Source organism: Labeo rohita, chromosome 20 (genome assembly GCF_022985175.1).
Source record: "Labeo rohita strain BAU-BD-2019 chromosome 20, IGBB_LRoh.1.0, whole genome shotgun sequence".
NCBI lineage: Eukaryota > Metazoa > Chordata > Actinopteri > Cypriniformes > Cyprinidae > Labeo > Labeo rohita.
In genome coordinates this window covers 24,173,906-24,198,205 of record NC_066888.1, presented here as the reverse complement: position 1 = coordinate 24,198,205, position 24,300 = coordinate 24,173,906, and the positions used below count along the sequence as shown (strand labels likewise).

Below are 24,300 nucleotides of genomic sequence, written 5' to 3'. Positions count from 1 at the left end.
TTTTATTTTCCAAGTTGTGTTGTGGTAAAAATAGCAACAGGTGCAACCGAATAGAACCATTTGACGTCATCGAAATAATGGCGTCCCCTATTATCAAAAATGTGTCTAAAACGATGTGGATTTTTTAAATAATGTAAATCCTTTATGGGTTCTCCACAACATATTTCAGTAAGAGATATCATTTAAGTTATATTATGTCATACAAAACCAGGGTTTCCTATAAGACTTCGAACTAAACCCCATTCACTGCCATTATAAGGTTAGAAGAGCCAGGAAATTTTTAATTTAACTCAGATTGTATTCACCTGAAAGAAGTCATAGGATGGCTTGAGGGTGAGTAAATCATGGGGTAATTTTCATTTTTGGGTGAACTATCCCTTTAATGGAAAGTCAAATGTAATATTTCCCAATGTGTTTACACAGATGAGTCATTAAAAACATGGGTAAGAAAAATTAAGCAGCCGTAAATTAGTAACTTGTTTTTTCCATTACAAAGAGGCATTAAAGATGCAGTATTAGCATCCTAGTCAAACACTGAAGGACACTCACTCAAAAGCAATGTACGTGAGCAGCGTTGCTGCTGAAAAAATAGCTGAAATGCCACAGCCAATGTATGTAATGAAGGTGAGAACCCTGTTGTTTTTCTCATCTATCTGTGCAGAAGCGCCAGAGATGTCCTAAAAGACACAAGTGAGGCAAAGTTAATAATGACACTGATCAGAGATGCAAGAGTCTCATTAGTGTTTTGTTATCCTGTAAAGGATGCATTTCCTCAAACTAATTTTACACAAAGACATTAATAGTACAAAAGAGCTGGTTTATTCTATTCTTGCTGTTTTATTGTATTATTTATGAGCACATTGCCATATGTGACCCTGAACCACAAAAACAGTCTTTTTTTTAAATTGAGGTTTATACATCATCTGAAAGATAAATAAATACGCTTTTCATTGATGTATTATTTGTTAGGACAGGACAATATTTGGCCGAAATACAACTATTTGAAAATCTGGAATCTAAGGGTGCAAAAAATCTAAATATCGAGAAAATCGCCTTTAAAGTTGTCAAATGAAGTTCTTTGATATATTTATGGTAGGAAATTGACAAAATATCTTCATGGAACACGATCTTTACTTAATACTTACTTCAAATGATTTTTGGCATAAAAGAAAATCAACGTTCAATCAACGCATCAATGTTGCTTTAGTCAGCCATATTGCCTTAATACATGAAACCTCTCTGTTGGGTCACTTTGTTGCCAATCCCACAAATCTCACCATTAGAATGCCAAAGTGTGTGAGGTGATTACACAAGCAGACGGTCCTGTTGCTGTTGGACTCCGGACTGACCTCGCAGCCTTCACTGCTCCAGCCCCCTGTGCGATCTAATGGAGACAAATAGATATTATACGATTACTGTAAGTCTATATGTACAGCCTCCTATGGGACCGTGTTAATGCTTTAACAGTGGCCAAATAAATCATTTATTTTACCCTCATTTTGGAGGCTGAAATCCCAAAACACACAAAGACGCTTTGGATCTCTCTGGAGGACAGACAGACATGTTAAGATGTGTTAGACACCATTGTTCTAGTGAGCTTGGACAAATCATTTTTTGGAAGAAAATGACTGCTTTGAAACCTCATTGACGGGAAGGTTAAACTAATAAAATGACTGTGATTGCTCCAAAAAATATATCATCAAAAGGATAATTTCTGCAAAAATATCAGTTACCAAAACTGGTGATATATTAAACTTTGAATAAATCAAAAAAGCTGAATACCTGGTACTCCAAATGGGCAATTTCTATTTTGACGGGATCCTGCAGGTTTTTGATTGTGAAGTTGCCAACACTGCTAGCCACCACATAGCTGTTCAAAGACATGCCATTACTTTGCTGATCCTGTGTAGAAATGAAACAGATTGTCAGGACAAGGCTGCTCATCTTATGGAGAGTCAGACACATAAAATATATACGTAATTTTTATCTATAAATACATACTTTTGGTAAGTATGGACAAAATATATCACTTTTGTTAGCTATTAGTAAGTAACAAAAGATGCATTCGAGGATAAGGAACATATCATTAGATATATATGTTAATCGAATTCATGACATACAGTTCACATGTTTGGGAATGATTTTTAAATAATATTTTTTAATAAGTTTTAAGGTCTCTTATGATCATCGAGGCTGAATTTATTTGATCAAATGCAAAAGAAAAACAGTAGTATTGTGAAATATAATTAAAAATGATTTTTAATACATTTTAAAACTTAATTTATTTCTGTGATGGCAAACTGTCTTCAGTGTCACATTATGTTTTAGAAATCATAATTCTTTGTCTGACACGTTTTCTGAATTCTTTAAATAATAGAAATAAAAAACAGCATTTATTTAAAATAGTAATATTTTGTAACAATGTAAAAGACTAACTTTTCAATTTCACTTTTCAAAAATCGTCAATTTACCATATCTTTGCTTAATAAAAGTATTAAAAATCTTATTGATCCCAAACAAGTTTGAATGGTAGTGTATGTTACACAATTTAACAATTTAGAGTAGTTAGTTTACTCATCAGAGAAAACATCCATAGATTCATTACCGTACCATGAATGATCCAAAGTGCTATTAAAAGAATAATCGATGACAGTTGTCAATATTATATTGTTCTTCAGTCCTTTAAATAAAGCCTTACATGTGAATGGACCACAAATGCTCAAATCAGAGAAGAACATACAACAATAAAAAAGCTAAATTGCTGCGTTCTCACCTGAAAGAGACCTGTCTTGCTGAAGAACATGAAGTTTATTCTGGACACTCGTTCCATTTGTGAATGGAACTCAGAACTCAAGTTCTGCAGCAGTGTTGGAGGTAGAGTGACCACAGCCAAAGCATTGTGGGCTTCTGACTCAAAATCGATCTGTGGAGAAAAAGGTACTTACATTATAATACGACAATGTGTGTAATAAGGGTATAAGGTACGGTTGAGGTCAAAAGTTTACATCCCCCTTTCAGAATCTGCAAAATGTTTAAATATTTTACCAAAATAAGAGGGATCATACAAAATGCATGTTAGTACTGACCTGAATAAGATATTTCACATAAAATCCACAAGAGAACATAATGAAAAAAATGACCCCGTTCAAAAGTCAAAATAAGAAATTCTATTCAAAAGTTTTCACCCCCCTGGCTCTTAATGCATGTTTTTTCCTTCTGGAGCATCAGTGAGTATTTGAACCTTCTGTAATAGTTACATATGAGTCCCTTAGTTGTCCTCAGTGTGAAAACATGGATCTCAAAATCATACAGCCATTGTTGGAAAGAGATAAAACACACAAAAATGCTGGAAAACCAAAGATTTTTTGACAGTGGGCATTTAACTGTTCAGGACAAACAAGGGACTCATGAACAACTATCACTAAACAAAAAAAAACACAGCTGTGGATCACTCAGGTAACAACACAGTATTAAGAATCAAGGGGATGTAAACTTTTGAAAGGGGTCTTTTTTTTTTTCTTTATAAATTCAACTATTAAAACATCTTTTATGTGAAATATCTTATTCAGGTCAGTACTAAATAAACAACAAGATGCATTTGTATGATCCCTCTTATGTTTTGGTAAAATAATTAACATTTTGCAGATTCTCAAAGGGGAATGTAAACTTTTGACCTCAACTGTACATGTGTGTAATTGCATTTGACAAGATTACTGCGCCCTCTGCCAGAATAAAGTGGTAATGAATCCATTAAAAGACCTCAGGTAAAACTAGACTGAACAGGCATTTGGTTGAATAACCTATAAAGTATTCTTGGAGATATAAAAACAGTAAGAAACTGTTTAGGCCTTCAAGTAATAATCTAAACTCTTATTAGGCTAATTTTTATTTCTTTAAAATCCCTTAAATAGTTTCAATGATTGAGTTAAACTTGAACTATAAATGCAGGAAATGGCACAAAAAACAACAGTTTAAATTTGCGAGCATGCTAAAAATACAGAAAATCCACTTAAATACTTTCATAAATATACATTCTGACACTCATGCCCTGAGAAAAGAGAAATGTGTCATTTTCTGACTCACTCTCAAACTGTACAATGTTGCTTTTTCCTCCCACAACTTTCCAGGAACCGTTGGCTCTTAATCAATGGGTGCAACCCCTGGGCACGGTCCATATACGTCACCTCTCATTACACTACTTTAATTGCTAAAGATTACTTTAGAACTTCACTGCTAAAATGTTTGGGCAGCCAAAAATACAGCTAAAATGTTTGGGCAGCCTGCTTAAGGAAGTCTTAAGCAAATTTTGAGTGCAGTACACATTCAAATATACATGCACAGCCACAAATAGACTCCAACAAGAAAAAAACAAAAAAACAATAACACTCACATACTTGTGTAAAGACATGTCAAACGTCACATAAAAAGACATGAAGTAGAGAGGCAAACATTTTTTGATGGATGTTTACCTGAGGGTCCGTCATGTTTGTGGCTATAAAAGCACTGAAAGTGGTCCCATTAAAATTGCTGATGTTGAGAGCAGAAACTCCCACAGCTAGATATTTGGATGTGATGGTTAGTGAGGGTCCATCAAACTCAATCTTCTGTACCAGTTTATCCACTGCTTTGAGAGCACTGATCATGTTGATACAAAAACAAGAGGCTCAGATGAGAAGATTAAAAAAACATCCAGAATGAACATAAAAGAAGACCCTTCACTGAAATGGAAAGCATTTATATAGTGTATATAGTGAAAATATAGTGGTTTGCTCTCAAACAATATGCAGTCAGAAGAATGTGATATTAAAACATATATAGTTATTTAAAACTGTAAAACGCCCCCAAAATAAATTGAATAATTTCTATAGACGTTCCTAAAGTGTAAGAAATCTTAGACTTACTGAATACAAATAGGCAATTGTTAAAATGATGCCAGACGACAAGTGGACATTTGTGACTATGGACCACAAAACCAGTCATAAGGGTTGATTTTTTGAAATTGATATTTATACACCACCTAAAAGCTGAATAAATTTGCTTTCCATTGACAGGATAGGACATTATTTGGCCGAGATACAACTATTTGAAAATCTGGAATCTGAGGGTGCAAAAAAATCAAAATATTGAGAAAACTGCCTTTAAATTTGTCCAAATGAAGTTGTAAGCAATACATATAACTAATCAAACATTAAGTTTTGATATATTTATGAAATTTACAAAATATCTTCATTGAACATGATCTTTACGTAATATCCTAGTGATAATTCTGTACAATGTATTTTTGGCTTTAGCTACAAATACACCCATGCTACTTAAGACTGGTTTTGTGGTCCAGGGTCACATTTGATGTTTAGTAAGAAATTTAATTAATGTATTCAACTCCAAAAGGTCATGCAAATGGTTGCCTTAATTGTAAAACTTCTGCAAACTCTTAATTTTCTACAGTGCAGGTAAAAGCACATACGTCTCTGAGGCGTCCTTTTGAGCGGCCTCTGAGCTGATCATGACGTTGGAAATGATAGTAACCACAGTGCTGGCCAGGGTGGCGTTGATTTTGGCTATGTTCACCAGCTCCTTCACCTTGAAGACAACCTGTGTCACCTCTTCCTTAGAGAGATTATTATTGGTGATGTCTGCGAGCTGCACAGCCACTTCCATTGCATTCTCTGTTGAATTCAAAGTTAGAGTTAATAAATCTGGTTTTGACTTCAGAGTAATATGTGCAGTGCGGATCAGAACCTACCTTGTGAAATTGAGATGTTTGTTATATTAGTGCAGTTTCCACGGTCAGGCAGGGCCCAGTATGATGTATAATTATACTGGCTAATCATGCTAAAGAGTGGGGAAAAACAAAGGCAAAATATTAACTTGATCTTTCAATCACAACTGCAAAAACATGTTTACTGGCTGTAGCTTCTTCATTTAGTAGTTTATTCCCATTTGGATATACATTAAAAGGTATCAGCATTTACTCACCAAGTCCTGGATGCGTTTTGCTCTTTGTAAGGGAAACAGGGGACATACTGGGTAACTGTGGGTCTGGTTTCTGGCCATCTGTAGTGGAATGGGAATTCTTCCGCCTGGCAGTTTTCTGAGGTAAAACAAACATTGAAAAGGATTGAATCACTTATAAGTGCTTTTTAAACAGATGCCATCTGTCTGAAAATCTCCAGCGTTCCTTAAAGTCTGTGTAAGCAATATTAAATATGGGTTCTGAGTTTGTCACACCACAGAAAAACGTGTTATTAACCACCAAGCCCAAATGATAAAAAACCGCCAAGTAAACAAAACAAGTTATCAAAAGCTGGGGGCGTGTCCGCTGTCGGCGTTGAAACCACGCCCGCTCGTGGGAAATCTGCCTGTCAAATACCCCTACAGCCTGAACGGATGACCGAGCTGTTTCGTAAATTATCGCACCCAGGTAATATGCATTTACGTGACGAAAGCATAGCTAGCTAGCAAACCCTGGTGAAAAAAACAGCATATGCTGGTAGGTATGTTTTGATGCTGGAATGCTGGTAAGGTAGGTTTTGATGCTGGTTTAAGCTGGTCCTTTGCTGGTTTAAGCTGGTCCTTTGCTGGTTCATGCTGGTCCTTAAACCAGCAACATGACCAGCAAAAACCAGCAAAGGACCAGCTTTGAATCACTGATGCTAATGCGCTCTAACGTTAGTTAGGTTATTATAGTGTATAATAGGAGCATCGAGACATGATTTCATGCCCGTTTTCAGCACTAAATTTCTATCATCAATGTGTTTAGAAACAATTCTCTGAATCGCCTTTACACTGACTTTAAAGTTGGACTTTAACATTTCTCATTAAAAAGTTTTATTCCATGAATAATCCTTTTGAAAATATGTTTACAATCGTATTAAGACTGTAATAAGATTATGATAACTAAAACTTTTGCTGTAGTGCTACCTCTATGCTGCTAGGTCACAGAGGAGTAAGTTCAATTTTAGAAGGAGATCAATAATAATTTGTAAGGATTAATAATAATAATGATGATTTTTTAGCAATATGCATAACTTGCAAGCCATACCCATTAAGTTCACAGTCACACTGTCTAATGTCAAGCCATTTCCGATTGGAGGGGCACTTCTCAGTATGTTCTCAATCTCTGCTTCTGCTAGACTTGCATCAGTGGTATTCTTATATACCAGCAGGGCCATGTAGGTTTGTCTGGGAAGAATGCAACATCACATCATGTTTTAGACATCAACAATACTTATAATAAAATATTGCAAAAGATAGTTACTATTATATTAGTAAAAATCGTAGTAACAGTATGCACTGTTGAAAAATTTTACCCTGTTGAGGCCCTTGAGAGAACAGTGTTAGGTTGGAGACTGAAAAGGGGATGAGAGTGGGCGAACGTAAATAAATCAAATAAAGAGATGTTTATTTACTCTTTCAAGTAAAAAAAAAAAAAAAGAAACCTACCTGACACTATCAACATAAACTCTGTAGATCCAGTTTTGAAATGTTTGATTGAGCTGTGGAAATGACAGAAATGAATTACTAAGAAGTGGCATGTTTAGAAAGAATTTAAAATGAATTAAATGTGACCTTGGACCACAAAACCAGTTGTAAGCAGCATGAGTATATTTGTAGCAATAGCTAAAAATACACTGTATGCCAGAATCATTAAGATATTAAGTAAAGATCATGTCCCATGAATTTTTGTACATATTTTGTACATTTCCTACCATAAATATATCAAAACTTGATTTTTGATTAGTAATGTGCATTGCTAAAAACTTTGACAACTTTAAAGGCGATTTTCTCAATATTTTGATTTTTTTGCACCCTCAGATTCCAGATTTTCAAATAGTTGTATCTTGGCCAAATATTGTCCTATCCTAACAAAGCTTATTTATTTAGCTTTCAGATGATGTATACATCCCTAATTAAAAAACCTTATGACTGGTTTTGCGGTCCAGGATCACAAATGATCAGTTATCTTAATCTCCATTAATGGAGTTTTAAAACAGTAAAACAAAAAATATATAAATGATAACTATATGAAATATATACCCATTGAGATATCATCGTCTTGGCATCCCTGTCTGGGGTGTTTGCTTGTTCATTAGTAACCTCTAGGGATATTCTGTAGAAAATATCCTCTGTAAAAGGAGAATATGGTACTTTTTTAGTTATAAATCAAAATACAGTTTGCTTAATTCACTTTTTTCAGTGTTGCATAGCAGTAGTTAAAAACAAAATCTTTATCTTGTATAGATTTGTAATAAAATCTATCCAAAGTGCTGTAAAAACAAATTCAGTATGGAAGATTTGGCCTGGTTTCATTAACAAATGCATTTTGAGATCTACTGCTATGCTGCACTTCTATCACAAGATGGCTCTCATGTATCTCGAGTTGTTAGTGCTGGACTACTTTATAATGCATAACTACACCATGCCAAGACTTTCTTAGGAGACTCCTAATATAGTGAAATTTAAACGTATTTCCATAAATTGAAAATCTGAGAGAGCTTCCTTAGAAGGCACAGTGTATTTTCACTCCGCACCCTAGGTAGTCTCTCATATAATCATCAGTATGAAAGTTCTTGAATGTAAGGCCGAACAGTTCAATGTAAAATAAATATTTAAATAAAGCAGTCTCCTAAGAAGGAAGAATGATACAAATCTGAATTACAAGAGACCTATGCACTCAATTTGAGTGTGCGAGTAACAGCCAGTACGTGAAGAGCGCTGAAACTCAATGATTGTCAGAACTGGCTACTGTTAATCTTACTACTTCTAGCAAATCATATGGAATCAAAAAAATTAAATTTGCACACCAGACTGATTTTTCCCCCCAAATTGAACAACCATCATTCTACGATCGCTTGCTCAGAAAGTCAGGATTCAGCAATAAAAGAAGCTAACTCTCTTTCTACGGTCTAGATTGTTATTGGAAAACATACTGTTCCCGGCTGAAAGTCCACACAGACATGTAATATGAAAGGGAGCTTTACATGGACATGGGGCCAGTTCATGAGGGTCTGTAGTGGTCCCATTGGTGGCACCAGTATGCACAGATCCAAAACCTGCGCCGACTCCTTTGGTTGGCGTGTCGACCGTGCCATTTGTGGGAACAAAAGACTGGTCGTCAATAGCTAGAGACGGATGCGTCTTGCTATCTGTGGTGGCGGGCTGAACAACGAGCACATTGTGGCTGTGACTGGAGGGGTTTGCTGATTCATCCTTGGCCCAAAATGGCTGCTTTGTTGTTGAGGAATGGAAATGTTTAGCGTCCAGTAGGTCTTCACTGCGGCTGCTTGAGAAGTCCATTGATTTGGAGGGTTGGATGACTGGAACGAAGGCAAATTCTGATGGCGTGCTGCTTGTAAAGGTGGAAAACTGATGAAAAGCAGGGTCTGGTGGGGTCTGAGATGAGAGTGTGTGTGGCACATTCGCTGACAATGATTCAGATGCGTGTATATCAGCTTGTGAGACATTTAGAGAAGACACTGTGTTGAGAAACCTTGTGACTTCGATGTGTTTGTGGGTTGGGCTTATTCGACTATATGTACCTGAAATAACAAATCCATCAGGATAAACCTCTCCTTTAGACTGAGAAGGAAGGACATTGCCAGGCTTTATGAAGTTAGAAATGTCCATTGTCTCTGATTGATACCTGAATTTAGTTTCATGAGGTGAGGCCTCATCTGGTCTATTCTTACTTATCGAATTTGGTGCAAATATCTCAGTTGATGAAATTTGGGAACTTTCCCCGACTTTGAAGTAGCCTGACCATGCTGACGTGACCATGCCAAAGTCAAAAATGTTCTGGGAGGGCAAATTGAATGTGGGCGACACATCTATCCTCTTCATTTGGGTGTCTGAATTAAGAGGTGAAGACTGAGAATCTCTCCATTCATCTGTCAGGCCCACCCCAGAGCCGTATGGTAATTCCAAACTAGCGCTGATGGAAATATGAGGCATATGTGACAAGTCCCTCAAATCAGCCTCTGAAGGATTAACATTGCCTTGCCTGCTTAAGCCTCTGAAAAGGGTCTGTGGCAATCTGTTTACACGCGATGGCTCCAGCGCCAGAGGTGAATCTAATTTGGACCAGCTGCCCACTATTGATGTAGAAATGTCGTTCGTGATGCCTGGATACGCAGTGAGAACACTACGAGTTGGGAATTGGCTAGAGTCAACAACTTGTGGGTTTTCAGAGAAGATGAATTGATTGTTCATTGAGGGTAAAACCAGGTGAGTGTTGTTTTTGGCATCAGAGATAAAGAGACTTTGGGTTGAGCCAGGTGTCAGAGATGGGAAAACATCGGAAGACAACAGAGTCGGTCTGATGGCCTCTGTCATTAAGGAGTCACTTTGAACCCCTGCAGTAGGCATTGAATTCAGGGGCTCAATAAGAGTGGCAGTGCTGTGGGTTGAATCCATAAGCAGTCCAGCCACCGGCTTGACACTATGAGAAGAAGCGAGAGAGGAGATAACAAGTTTCTCTGTTGTGAGGGAATTGCTGCCTTGCGGAACAAGAGGGCTTGCTGCCAAAGACTCTATGAGTAAAATAGTTTGATCGGGGAGATAGTCGAAAAAGCTCTGTTGGGAGGTTGATGAAGAATAGGAAGAGCTGGTATCGGTAAGACTATACTCAGGTTCTGTCCTGCCATAACCCTCCGCTAAAGTTTCCACCTGGTCATGTCTAACCATTGTGTGCTCGATGGTAGACTTTTTCTGACTGTGTTGTACATCTTTAAAGGTGTCCTCGATGGCAGTTGCCTTCGAGAGGCCCCAAGGCACAGTGCTTGTTAGCTTTATATCCACAAGGTATGTGGGCGACCGCTCTGGCCATGCTGCTGTTTGGTCAGAGAGACTCTTGAGCTCAGGCTGGATCATTTGCACACCTGTTCCACCCGGAGTCATGGCGGGAGATGGGATAAGTGTCCAGCTGCTGTCTGTCTCCAGCCGCTCTGAGACCTGTGCCAACTCTGACATAGCCCAGGGTAAACTAAGGTCTGAGTGACTGTGTAAATGTTCCTGTTTGCTAACAGCCTGTCTCACAGGTCCAAAAGTCGTGGTGTTGACACTAGGCACACTTTCTACCTCTAAGAAAGACATGTTATGGGGGATGGCAGTGGCCAAGCTTTCATCCAGGGAGTAGGTGGAATCAAAGTCGAACAGGCTGAACACATCATCATCCAAGTCAATGTCGTAAAAAAACGCCTCCGGGCCAAAACCAGATGGGTACTCAAGTATCTCCGTGCTGTTCTTGTCACTCTCGCTCAGCACCAGTTGGGGAGCTAGTGGCTTATTCTTACGATTACTAAGCGACGGCACCTGGAAAGACTCAAAGTCTTCGCTCTGATTGTGAGCGTCTGGTTGCCACGGAGGTTTCAACTGGGAATAGGCAGGGCTTATGCTTGTAGATTCTGTTTTCTTGGCAACGGGGGCCATTGTGGATGTTTTCAGCAAGTGGGATTCATTTGTCATGCTTATTGTCGGTTGGGCAGGAGGCTTGGTCAGATGGATGGCGGGACGTTTGTGTGGCCGAGTGACGGCAGCCTCAACTTTCTTCCTCACCGGCCAGATGAGGGGTGTGGAGATGAAGCCGAGTGATGTTTTGGGGCCCCGGGGAGCAGGAGCAACAAGAGGCCTAGCAGGGGGAGAGCTAGTGGACGGAGTCTCAGCGTGAGAAGTAAACCGCAGTAGTGACCACAAAAATGCAGCCCTCTCCTTCTCTGCTCCAGCTCAATTATTTAGCAGAGGATCCCGGATTTGGTAAAAATGAAGAGGTCAGAGCAGGCTATTATTTATCTTTGCAGATATAAAAAATGAAGAGGTCAAAGCAGGCTATTATTTATCTTTGTAGATATACAGTACATCATACAACAGAACAATATACTGGAAAATCAACCTGGAAAAAAATTTCTAAAAACAATATAGAAGTAGCACAGTAACTGTTTGAAATAAAGCACAAACATAATCCAGTCATTAACACATAACTGATGACTGTTAAGCAAGCAGAAAGTTACAGCAGAAATACAGAATTTCAAGAAATTTGTCTGGAAAGCAATGATGATGTTAGTGTAGAAGGCAGTAATTGTAAAATAGATCACATTAGAGTAACCTTTTAGAGTGCCCGAGTGCTATGCACAAAGTAAAAGTATAAGAATGGTAGCTGATTTTAAAATGTAGCTTTGTTAACAAGCAACAGAACTATAGAGAACTGTTGGTTGGCTGCCAGGAAAGATTTCAGATGAACATATTTAGGGAATTTAAGAATATACAACGAAAGAGAAGAGCAAAGATAAGTGGTTAAGAGTGACATGAAAAAAAATACAAAATGCTGTCAAGATTCCGACAGATACATACAGGAAGTAGACATCAAGTCCAAATTAGAAAAAAAAACCCCCACAGATTTAAGCTAATCACAGCACATACTTCACAAATTACAGGTAGAATGTTTTTTTATTTATACAGTTCTTAACATCGCATTAGGTAATTAAGCTAATATTCGATAAGTATACAAAACCTGCACAAAAATAAAAATAATGAAAAATAAAAAATGGGTATGAGGTCTTTCATCTGCACCCAGAAAATTTCAGAGCAATAAACCAATCATTTTAATCCTGTTCCCATTTAAAAAAGCTAGCAGTTCCCATTCTGCCCATATAAATGAAAGTTTAGCAGTGACATTCCCTGGTAAGCAAAAGCAAGCCATTTATGACATGAGATAACAGGTTTGGCTTACCATTGGTTTTGCGGTTGGACAGAGGTGAGTTAGTAGCAGCAGCTGCAGATGAATGAATGGATTAAATGACTGATGAATGGTTTAGGTAAACAAACACACATAGAGTAAAGCTATGCATGAGGACATGAGACAAGGGTCCATTTTTTGCCATGCCATTTTTTTCCTGTTTATTGTTTATTTTTGTTTATTCTTTTCTTTGTTGGGCAATTAAAGTATCTGCCAAAGCCTGTTCAACTATTTTGTCCAAATTCAAATAAAAAATATATATATAAATATTACAGTAAACAGCACATTAAGTGTCCAAATGCCACATTTGACATATCTAGTCCTACAGTACATCAAATAAACATAAAATTAGGTCTTCAACGCATACTGGCAAATACAATCAAATGGATGTAAATGCAGATTCTAGAATAATTTGGCTAATAAAACTGGCATTTGATAATACATCTACTGTAGAAGTTATGTCTTACCAGGTTTGATGGGTGGCGGGTTAGATTGGATTAAAGGTGATGTAGGTGGTACTAGTGATGGCACACACACAGACATGTTGAAGGTTTGGTTAGTAAGGCAATATGAAATATAGCATACATGTATATTCATGGTTAAATCAAAAGAAATCTTTTACTCAGTGGCTGTTAGCTTACCAGGAATAGCAGCTGTTGTTGTTTTAGCGCTAGTAGTTGGTGTGAGTAGAGCTAGCGTTGGTACAAAGAGGCAGAGCCACGCACATGTATTAGTGAGGGCATTTATCATACCTCATTAAACAGAATATAAAACAGTAGGAAACCTTGATATCTGCTTACCAGAAGTTGTGGTTAGAGGCATGCTAGAAGTAGATGTGTATGAAAGAGTAGTAGTAAGAGCTGATGAAGAAAATACAGAGATAATGAGCTACTAACATGAATCCATTTTTAAAATTATATGAACATCTACTAGGTTTTCTGCTTCATAACATTATTTTAGAAATGTAGTTATATGTTTGACTACATTTTGGAATATGCTAGTGAAGAAAAAAAATGATTTAGGAAAGTATTCATTTTACAGATGGCGTATAACAAAAAACATTATTGTCGTTTAAACAACACAAGGATGAGTAAATGATGACTGATTTTTCATTTTTGGGTGAACTATGCTTGATATATGAAGTAAACGGCCCCATTTGGCATCTATTTATTTAGACAATAAACTGCACTGTTGCTACATTATTTGATGTCAGAAAAAAAAGGTGAAAAGTGAAGGATAAATGACAGAATATTCATTTTTGGGGAAACTATCCCCAGTTATATAAAGTAAACTACCCCATTTGGCATCTATTTAAATTTAGACAATAAACTGCATTGTTGCGACATTATTTGATGTGAGAACAAAAGAAGAAAAAAAAGAGTGAAAAGTGAAGAATAAGGACATTTAAAAAGATTTAGTACTGTTTACAATTTTTTAAAATTATTTGTAAACTGAAAGAAATGACCATTTTTTACTTAAATTAGACTTGCTTACTTTAAAACAATCCCGCGTGACTACAAAAAAATGATCAGTTGGGTGCTGTGACTCAACTGATTCACCATATAAAGCAACGATTCTCATTGGCATTTTTTCAGATCTACTTTCAAGCATTTAAAAAAGAGCATTCAATATTTTGAAACAGCTACTAGCATTAATAAAAATCTTTTTTAAACGGAACATTACTTTCGCAGCTAATAACGATGTTCTCCACATGAGTTGACCACCACCTGCTCTGCATTATGCAAAAGACATTACCCTTATGAAACAAAAGGAACACAGGCATAAAATGATGTGAAGGCAGATGTGAATGCTTACCATGGGTTGCTGCATTAGTAGGAATCATGTTAGTGGTGGCAGTGGATGCGGTGGTAACAGTTAATGTTGCTGGTGGCAGGGATGGAAGAAGGGCAACACTGGCATTAAATGGAGGTTAGAGTGAAACCAAAAACGCAAGAACAACTGGTGGAGCAAATTAACAGTTGTGTGCATTACAAGCGTAGCGTGAGATGAATATGGAAAAAAAGAGAATAACCAAAAATGAGAAATATGACATGTCCTTAAACTCTTTAATGGCAAGAGAAAAATGGGCAACAGATGATTGTTTTTAACTTCCCTTGCCGAGTCACGCAATGTGCTGAAAAGGGAGATTTTTGCTTTCTCTCATGTTTTCCTCACAATTTTCTGTCTGTTACTAGTCATTTTCTACAAACACCCAGTAGATCAAATTCAACCATGTGCATCCTCAGAAATACATACAGGCAGTCTGTCTGTTTTTCACTAATGCTTTTTTCCCTCAGATATGACAGACAGTTATATGTAATTAATCATTGTGAAATTTTGTTATATAGAAGTTACCTGTGATTCCCTAATCAAAAACCCCATCCAACTTTAGATAAACATCATACTCTAAATACATTGATACGGATTCTCTGCATAAATATTTTAGCTCCATGATAAAAAAAAAAAAAAAAAAAAAAAAAAGACGACAACGACGAGGTAGAATGACGAAGTTAATCAAAGGTTATTCCTCAACCAAAAGACTAATTTTATTTAAAGATCTCCAGACATGCCATTTTTGTACTTCATGGGAATGAATATTATGCAATGAAATTTCAATAGATCAGTGGGAAAGAAGCATGGGATAATGACCTTTAATGGCTATTTACTAAGGACAGGAGGCCTGAGGAGTCTCATGGGTCCCGGATGATGATAGACAGTTATTGGCCACCAAGTTTAGGGGTGTCGTAATGAGCGGAAGGAAAGCTGTTTTTGTTTGGCATGCTTACGCACAACTAAAGGATTAAGACTTGCCTATTAGTAGTATATGTCATTTTCAAGGAAAATGATTGCATTTTAAACTCTTTCATGTTAAAACTAGCAACGAAATTAAAGGCGTAGTTCACCCAAAAATGAAAATTCTGTCATTAATTACTCACCCACATGTAGTTTCAAACCCGTAACACCTTCATTCATCTTCGGAACGAAAAATTAAGATATTTTTGATGAAATCAAGAGCTTTCTGACCCTGCATAGACAGCAACGCAACTACCACGTTCAAGGCTCAGAAAGGTAGTAAGGACATTGTTAAAATAGTCCATGTGACAGCAGTGGTTCAACCTTAATTTTTATGAAGCTATGAGAATACTTTTTGTGTGAAAAGAAAACAAAAATAATGACTTTATTCAACAATTTCTTCTCTTCAGTGTCAGTCAAAACCTGATACAAAAAGAAATTGTTGAATAAAGTCTACCTTTCTGGACTTTGAATGTGTCAGTTGTGTTGCTGTCTATGCAGGGTCAGAAACAGTGTTAACTTTGACAGCAAATTTGATTTAGACTTAATATTTTGATTAAAATGCCATTTAGTTTTAGTCACATTTTAGTCATCTGAATTGTTTTAGTTTTAGTCGACTAAATATCACAAGACTTTAGTCTACGAAATCTACAGTAGATTTAGTCGGCTAAAATCGAATGGGTTTATTTACAGTGCAATGCATTTATTAAGCATTGCTCCAAAATTACCAAACTTACTGTATAGGTTTGATATTAAGGTTTTACCATGATAGACACAGACTTAACTGCTGTAACACGCAACATGCCTATATTAAAATTAAATGAAACCATGTCTCATAAAGAAACATGGGATTCTTTTCAGTAAATTGCCAATGGTTATATAGGCTAATTATGCATTCTTTATAACAACTTGTTTACAACATTCTTTATTCTTTTAAGCAGACATATTTATGTAAATGAGTGATTTTCTGTCTTTCTTTTGTTGCTTGATTAACATCAATGCCACAGACAATAGCAACTAAATTCGTCTGCTGTCCCTTTAAAACCAGTGCATGGATGCAATGTACATGTCCAATATTCTCCCAACTGTTTACATTCGCCTAAGATGTAACCGAGTGGGTTTATGTGAATACTCGTCAAAATTGACAATTCGATATAATTTTGTGTGTATTTCTCTTGCGCTGTGTGAGAGGCGCTGCTTCAGTGTCTGCGCTCATAAAACCGGACCGAACTGAGTTCTCTTTTGCGTCGTCAATTTTATCCATATGTCGGATCTTCTCTCACTCTCAGATATTGACATTTTTAAACGTTTTATGAGACCTGCAGCATCTCATCAGACAGATCAATAGGCTATGATACAGCTCATATGTATGCATCTAACATCCTTACTGCAGAGCGGGGAAGAGATTCATTCTGAATCGTTTTTATCCGTTGACGAAAATGTCTCTAGATTTTTTATCATCGTTTTTGTCATTCAAAACTAGTCTTTGTTTCATTATCATTGGTGAAAAAATGTTGTTGATGAAAATTATTTGTCAGCGAAATTAACACTGGTCAGAAAGTTTTCAGATTTCATAAAAAATATCTTAATTTGTGTTTCGAAGATGAACGAAGGTCTTACAGGTTTGGAACGACATGAGGGTGAGAAATCAATGACAGAATTTTAATTTTTGGGTGAACTATCCCTTTAAAAGACTTAGGATTATTGTTAATCAGCATATCAATCATATCATTTAGTCAAATAAACAATAATTGTTTATAATGGGTCAACTTATTATCTATTATTGAGAAATGTGTTTAGCATGAAAAATTATAGTAAAGATATATTTCTTCCTACCTGGGCATCCAAGTCCAGGGGAAGTACAGTCTGTGGTTCCTGGGGAAAAAGTTGCTACGGCAGTGCCTAAAAAAGATTTGAAAATTAACATTTGACATTTTATAATGAAATGAATGTTTGAAAATAAACCACTCTAAAGTGAAACTAAATAAATAGCCAGTATGAGAATGCCTTATGTTTACACAGTGAAACCACATGTTATATTCAAAATTCAAGAAACGATCTAAAAAATCTAAATACTGTACAAAGTTCCAAAAATACTTTTAAAATAAATCAAGTTTGAGATGGACAGACCTGGACATTCCCAAAACACTGTCAAGAATATTTATTCTCTCTCTTTTACATCTATAAATAGAAATTCAACTCTACCTTTAGACAAGATTTGGATTGTGAAAGTGTCATACATTTCCCAGCACTCCTCTGGGCTTTGACAATGGAATGTGACCTCAAAATGTCCACACTGAAACTTGAACATCAGTGACTCAAAGGTGGAATTTAATAATTTGCCACAGTTGAATGACAGAAATGTTCTGCAGGCTGGTTTGATCGAGGCCCAGGAATGCCACCTTTTCTCAACACAAATCCATTAGGGATGTGTGAAATACCAAATTGCATCTTGTTTTGCTTTCCAAATCTTTCCAATTCATCCGCTGGTCTCTGACATAAAGCTCAAGCGGTGTCTAAACACAACATGCTTGAACGCATGAAGACACCAAATCTTCAATATAATTTAAAAGCCAAGCAATCCGCAAAAGCAAAACCTCAACTTGCAATGCAAATCTATTGGTTAAGCTTTAGTCAATGAAATTCTCATCAGAGCATGTCTGGGGATTGGAGCAACGACTAAAAGTTTGGTCAGTAAACCATTTGCGCAGACCAAGATTTGAAAGGTTTTCCCAAATCTGTTTGATATTTTCCACCTTTTAAGAGTCCTGATGGATAAAGGATTTACTCAATGTAAATCAAAATCCTACTGGTTCCAACAAAAGCTGATTATTTTGACATTTTCAAATACAATATAACTTTAAGCTCTGAGGACAAGTCATTGGAAAAAATCAGAAATTTTTTGATTCAGGTGTCAAACTACACAGAGGAACTAATCCATAGCACATCATAAGGAATGAAGTAGCAAGGTAACTTTAAGAGCTCTTAAATATATTAACGGAGACGTCACATTGCGACAACTGTCTAGTGTTATAGCGCAGAGTCTCTGATCATCCTGAAGTTCAGTGTTAAAAGGCAGGTTGAGGGGGAAAAAAACCTGAGCTGTTCTAAGAACAGGCTCCTCCGCTGCGTTTCCATGCGAGGTGGGATCGCCGTCTCCCACTGGTCTTGTCAAAGGATGAGAGGGAACCACATGAGTAGCCAATGGAAAGACAGGGGAGGGTAGCGTTTTAAAAGCATGCTTATTAGTGACAGCATTAGTTTTGCTCCGGGCTCAACTTCACGGGCCTCTTGACTTTTTGCCAACATCACAAGCACAGCTGGTTGTAACTGAGCAAAGGAAATAGTTATGTGTCATAGGTTCCAGCGTCTAACTGTCTGCATAAGGCTGAGGGGGTCTTACACTGCTCCTGTCAAGGTCAAAAAAAAAAAAAAGCTTGCTAAAAGCAAAAATGCCCTGAAAGAGGTCTAGTGCTGAAACGGCAAAAATGAATGGAATAAAATAATGTATTACAGGGATAAGTCATTTATTATTTATTCACTCTCATTTTGTCCCAAACCTGTATGACTTTCTTTAGTGGAGTACCAAAAGAGTACATTTCAAAAATATATATTCTGGCCACTTATTTCAAAATAATGAAAGGATTGTCAGGCTCCAAAATGAAAAAAAAAAAAAAGCACCATTAACGGGAACCCTGGATATTATGACTTGTATGGCTTAATATGTAGTAGAAAACCTATGAAAGATTTACGTTATTTAAAAATCAATATCGTTTTATACATATTTTGGACTATGGGGGGCGCCATTATTTCGATGATGTCAAATGGTTGCACTCGATGAGCTATTGGCCCTATCTGTTGCTATTTTTACAGCAATACATCTAGGAAAATAAAATACTGATACGATGCCACATTGTGTGGCTTTTGGTTGTAATTTTCAGTCGAAGGGTAACAAGAGAAGCAATGTAATTTTTCACTGCTTTCCTAGCAATAAGAAGAGGAGAAAAGAATGGGAATAAGAAAGAATGGGAAGAAGCCTGCGGATGAATAAAACTTTCTAAAGACCTACGTCTTTGTTGTCTCCACTTTAGCTCTGTTGCCTTTGAGGCTTTTAGTAGACCATGGCTAGTCAAATAGTCGTTCATTTTAAGGAACAGTCGACTATAGTCGCACGTTCAATAAACCATATAAATTGTAATAATGAGATTTTAATTGCCTACATAGCCCAGTAAGCGCTTAATAATTATAAATGTTTTAGGGAAAAACAGCAAGTAGACTGCATTAACATTTTAATAATTTATTGATAAACTAGTGCTTTCTTTGTTTTAGGCTTAAGAGATGAACTCGGTGACACTGACTCGTCATCTCCACAGTAGTGGATGAGCCTACATGTTTCCCCACTTCGTACGAAAACATGTTTCGGAAAGAATATTTGTTTTCTATTTAAATTGGTTCCTTTAAAAGTAGACAATTAACTCTCTATAGATAGCCTATATAGATATAGATAACGGCAGAAAGTGCATCCTGTTTGCTTTCATTATTTTACAAAAGCACAATATTTCGTTGTTATTCTGAGTGCACACAAATAAACGTAGTGTTTTTACAGATTCGAAAGATGTATCACTTTTATCTGTATGACCAAAAATGACGGAATATTTTAAGACCAAGTGAGCGCACCGGCACCTCCATCTGTCATGCAGTGAGTGTGCTACTATTCAGGAATTTTTTTTCTGCGACTAAGCGACTAATAACATTTCGGTCAACCAAGCCTCTTCTCGTCAACTAATGGTTAGTCGACTATTAGGGGCAGCCCTGGCAACAAGTAGCGCCATGGCGCCCCCCATAGTCCAAAATATGTATAAAACGATGTGGATTTTCTAAATAACATAAATCTTTCATGGGCTTTCTACTACATATTTTAGGAAGATATATAATTTACATAATATCAAGCCATACAAGTCTTAACACCTGCGGTTCCCTTCAAAATATCATAAAGACATAATTCATGAAGCTTGTACTAATGTGAACAATGTCTGAAACTTTATATTACAAGCACTTCCTGTGTTTATTGCCTCTTTATGATGAATCGCTTGTTGTATTCCTCAATCATAAGTCGTTTTGGAAAAAAGCATCTGCTAAATGAACAAAAGTAAATGTAGATTTTCTCGATGAATCATGCAATCCAGTTCATAAATCAGGCTAAATGATTAATTCAAGAAATGGATAGTTTTGGTTCTCAATGAATAGCAACTTAATAATCACAAGCTGGTATACTGACTTCAAATGTGCTGATGTAAGAAAATCTGAAATGTAAATATGAATCATATTCAAAATTCATCTCATGTGTTCTTCGAAAGAAGAAAGTACAGAAAGTCATACCATTATGTAATGACTTGAGAGTGAGTAAATATAAATATACTCCAATAAACTTACATCAGTAAGATCTTCCAACTATATACCATTAAACATGAGCATTAGTTCAGCACATTTTACAGAAAATACACTACTATGTGAAAAAACATCTGCAGGTATAAACATGCATCGAATGACACGTCATGCATGACCTTCACAGCTCAAAGCAAGCAATTACACATATTAGGCATGTTAGCAGTACACTCACCACTAGTTGAAGCTGTTAAGTGAATGCAATTTGGGTAACAGACTGCAAAAGAAGATGAGAAATTAGTTGCCTTTCCAAACTACAGTTAGCGTAAGCACTCAATTAAATTCAAGTCAGCCAGTGATATGTAAGTAAGTTGCATACAATATCTATCAAAGGAAAGCAGAACATCTTGCTTTGAAATGGACAGATAATTAAAAAGCTTTTGAAAACGTGAACCACAGTATATACAAGTATACAGTGGGAGTACACATTGAAAGTCTTGGAATCAACACCCAATTAAGCCTTGAACCAAACTGTTTAAAAGTCTTTGATGAAATAAACAAATAAATCAAAACAACATATCAAATAAAACATTCGTGCTTATAATAATACAATTTTTCCCATGTGGAGTTTCTTATTTTCACATGTGGAGTCAGACCTTTGAAGCCCACTGTATATTAACATAAAAAGACAATGTGTTGCTAATGATTTGCATATGATTAGTTATCTGAAGGAACTCTGATGAGGAATCAGTGGCCTCTCTGTTCTGATATCCTCCTGACAAGGAAATACCTTTAACAGGAGATTTAACAGGTTATCCGGTGAAAATAATTCCAACGCAACTTCCAAGACTAACGCAGACCAAATGTTCACACAGGACATATGGCTTTATCTGTCTTAGAGCACAGAAAGTTTCTGAGCGAATTAATTCTTTTGATCTGAGGTGCCATGGTTTAAAGCGACACTTTTTTTTCCATGGGCTGCTGACCCAAGCTGTGCTGGGCATCTAGAGTTTCAGGAACCCAACTAAGTGGAAGAAAGCAGTCCCTGGTGAGGCCTGTTATGCATGTGAGTCATGCCTGCTTTTCCTCTATTCCACCCAACGCTCATTCCTCTACGCTGAGAGTTGGAGGGCATCTGAAGGACTTTAAAAGTGCTGTCTTAGGTAGCGGAATGAGAAATGGGTCTCAAGATTCTTTCTGCATTTTTTTTTAGAAAGTGCACAAGAAATGGACCCCTTTAAACCTGGTATTAACTTCCATTTGTATCTGAAAAGTATCACCTTGCATTTCAGTGCATCTCCAGTGTGATGCAATGACATTTATTTATGTAAAATGGAGAACAGCACTTCTATATTGTTTGTGTGGTTAGGAAAACAACATTAGCATGCACATCTTTGTTGAATGTGGTCAGATTTAATTTATGACCACATCTGAATGTGCTTTTAATTTATCTGGGTACATTTACATAGAGTGTGGTGTAAAGTGTATTTTGTTAGTGTAAAACTACTCTAATAAATACATTTTTCCTTTCTTTCTTATGTATCTGTATTTGCTTGTGTATTTTCAAACACTTACTACTTCTTTTTTTCTGTCTTTTTCTGTCTCAGTTTACTTGTCTCTCTTTTATTTTCTGTGAAATTAATCTGATATTACTATGATTGATTACTACTAGAAACGCATTTCAGGTTGTCTGATTCATCAAGCAAACAGATTGTTCTACTTATACCTTGTGTAATGTCCATTCCACTTTTAAAGGGATAGTTCATCCAAAAATGGGTCATTCCAAACCCATGAAACCTTAGTTTCCCTTCGGAACACAAATTATAAAGATATTTTTTTTCAAAATCTGAGAGCTTTCTGGCTTTACCTAGACAGCAACGCAACTACTACGTTCAAGGCCCAGAATGGTAGTAGAGACATTGTTAAAATAGTCCATGTGACATTCATTTTTATGAAGCTATGAGAAAACTTTTTGTGCGCAAAGTGTACATGCATCGTGGTACTCCAACCCGATCTCATGGCAATTCATACATATTTTACAAAGTAGCTAATACATACAAATTTGAACACCCTTACTTGTACGAACTCATGCGATTTTGCCAAATTGGACATATTTAATGAGTTCCCCACCTCTTATGAATTTATACGAATGACCTATCCCTAACCCTGCCCCTTAACTGACCTGTCACTGTGGATTAGACAAATCTTACAAAATTGTATGAGGTCGTACGAATTTGTACAAATGGGCTAAATTGGACGTATTTTACAAGTTCCCCACTTTGTATGAATTTGTACGAATGACCTATCCCTAACTTTGGCCCTTAACCGACCTGTCACTGTGGTCTAGACAAATCGTACAAAATTGTACAAGCGAGGTCATACCTATTCGTACAAAGTAGCTAAATTGGATGTATTTTACAAGTTCCCCACTTCGTATGAATTTGTACGAATGATCTATCCCTAATCCTGCCCCTTAACCGACTTGTCACTGTGGTCTAGACAAATCGTACAAAATTGTATGAGTGAGGTTGTACGAATTTGTATGAATTAGCTAAATTGGACGTATTTTACAAGTTCCCCACTTCGTATGAATTTGTACGAATGACCTATCCCTAACCCCACCATGTAACTGACCGGTCACTGTGGTCTAGACAAATCATACAAAATTGTACAAGCGAGGTCATACGAATTCGTACAAAGTAGCTAAATTGGACGTATTTTACAAGTTCCCCACTTCGTACAAATTTGTACGAATTACCTATCCCTAACCCCGCCCCTTAACCGACCTGTTACTGTGGTCTAGACAAATCGTACGAAATTGTACGAGTGAGGTCATACAAATTTGTACGAATTAGCTAAATTGGACGTATTTTATGAGTACCCCACTTCGTATGAATTAGTATGAATGACCTGTCCCTAACCCTGCCCCTTAACCGACCTGTCACTGTGGTTTAGACAAATTGTATAAAATTGTGTCGAAATAGCCACCTTGTAAACAGATGCAAATTGGTCGTGAGATAGCACTAGATACTTTTGTGAACGCATGCTTAAGAAAGTAATTAATAGTATTTTATCTTTGCGCACAAAAGGTATTCTCATAGCTTCATATAATTAAAGTTATACCACCAATGTCACATGGACTATTTTAATGATGTTCTTCCTACCTATCTGGTCCTTGAATGAGGAAGTTGCATTGCTGTCTATGCAGGGTTAGAAAGCTCTCGGATTTCATCAAAAATATCTTAATTTGTGTTCTGAAGATGAACGAAGGTCCTACAGGTTTGGAACGACATGAGGGTGAGGTTTAATTTTTGGGTGAACTATTTCTATAATGCCAGATATAAAGGGAGAGTTAAAGTGTCCATGAGTTTATTTATCATAAACCAGCTTCT

General features: G+C 36.7%; 1 protein-coding gene across 9 annotated transcripts in view; it reads right to left on the bottom strand.

The window, feature by feature from the left end:
- adgrg6 (adhesion G protein-coupled receptor G6) overlaps window positions 1-24,300 on the bottom strand; it is a 52,010-nt gene that overhangs the window by 9,766 nt on the left and 17,944 nt on the right. Inside the window, exons 5-25 of one of the 9 annotated variants that reach the window (XM_051139056.1) lie at window positions 21,144-21,185; window positions 17,360-17,425; window positions 14,546-14,614; window positions 13,531-13,590; window positions 13,372-13,422; window positions 13,198-13,248; window positions 12,725-12,766; window positions 8,038-8,126; window positions 7,444-7,496; window positions 7,311-7,349; window positions 7,043-7,182; window positions 5,977-6,091; window positions 5,744-5,832; window positions 5,465-5,666; window positions 4,470-4,635; window positions 2,774-2,923; window positions 2,611-2,628; window positions 1,783-1,902; window positions 1,493-1,544; window positions 1,278-1,384; window positions 550-677 (exon numbers count right to left, since the gene is read on the bottom strand). In XM_051139056.1, the coding sequence (XP_050995013.1) occupies window positions 550-677; window positions 1,278-1,384; window positions 1,493-1,544; window positions 1,783-1,902; window positions 2,611-2,628; window positions 2,774-2,923; window positions 4,470-4,635; window positions 5,465-5,666; window positions 5,744-5,832; window positions 5,977-6,091; window positions 7,043-7,182; window positions 7,311-7,349; window positions 7,444-7,496; window positions 8,038-8,126; window positions 12,725-12,766; window positions 13,198-13,248; window positions 13,372-13,422; window positions 13,531-13,590; window positions 14,546-14,614; window positions 17,360-17,425; window positions 21,144-21,185 (1,849 nt within the window). The remainder of the gene's footprint in view (window positions 1-549; window positions 678-1,277; window positions 1,385-1,492; window positions 1,545-1,782; window positions 1,903-2,610; window positions 2,629-2,773; window positions 2,924-4,469; window positions 4,636-5,464; window positions 5,667-5,743; window positions 5,833-5,976; window positions 6,092-7,042; window positions 7,183-7,310; window positions 7,350-7,443; window positions 7,497-8,037; window positions 8,127-12,724; window positions 12,767-13,197; window positions 13,249-13,371; window positions 13,423-13,530; window positions 13,591-14,545; window positions 14,615-17,359; window positions 17,426-21,143; window positions 21,186-24,300) is intronic. The other 8 variants (XM_051139057.1, XM_051139064.1, XM_051139058.1 and 5 more) reach the window with 8 other exon arrangements.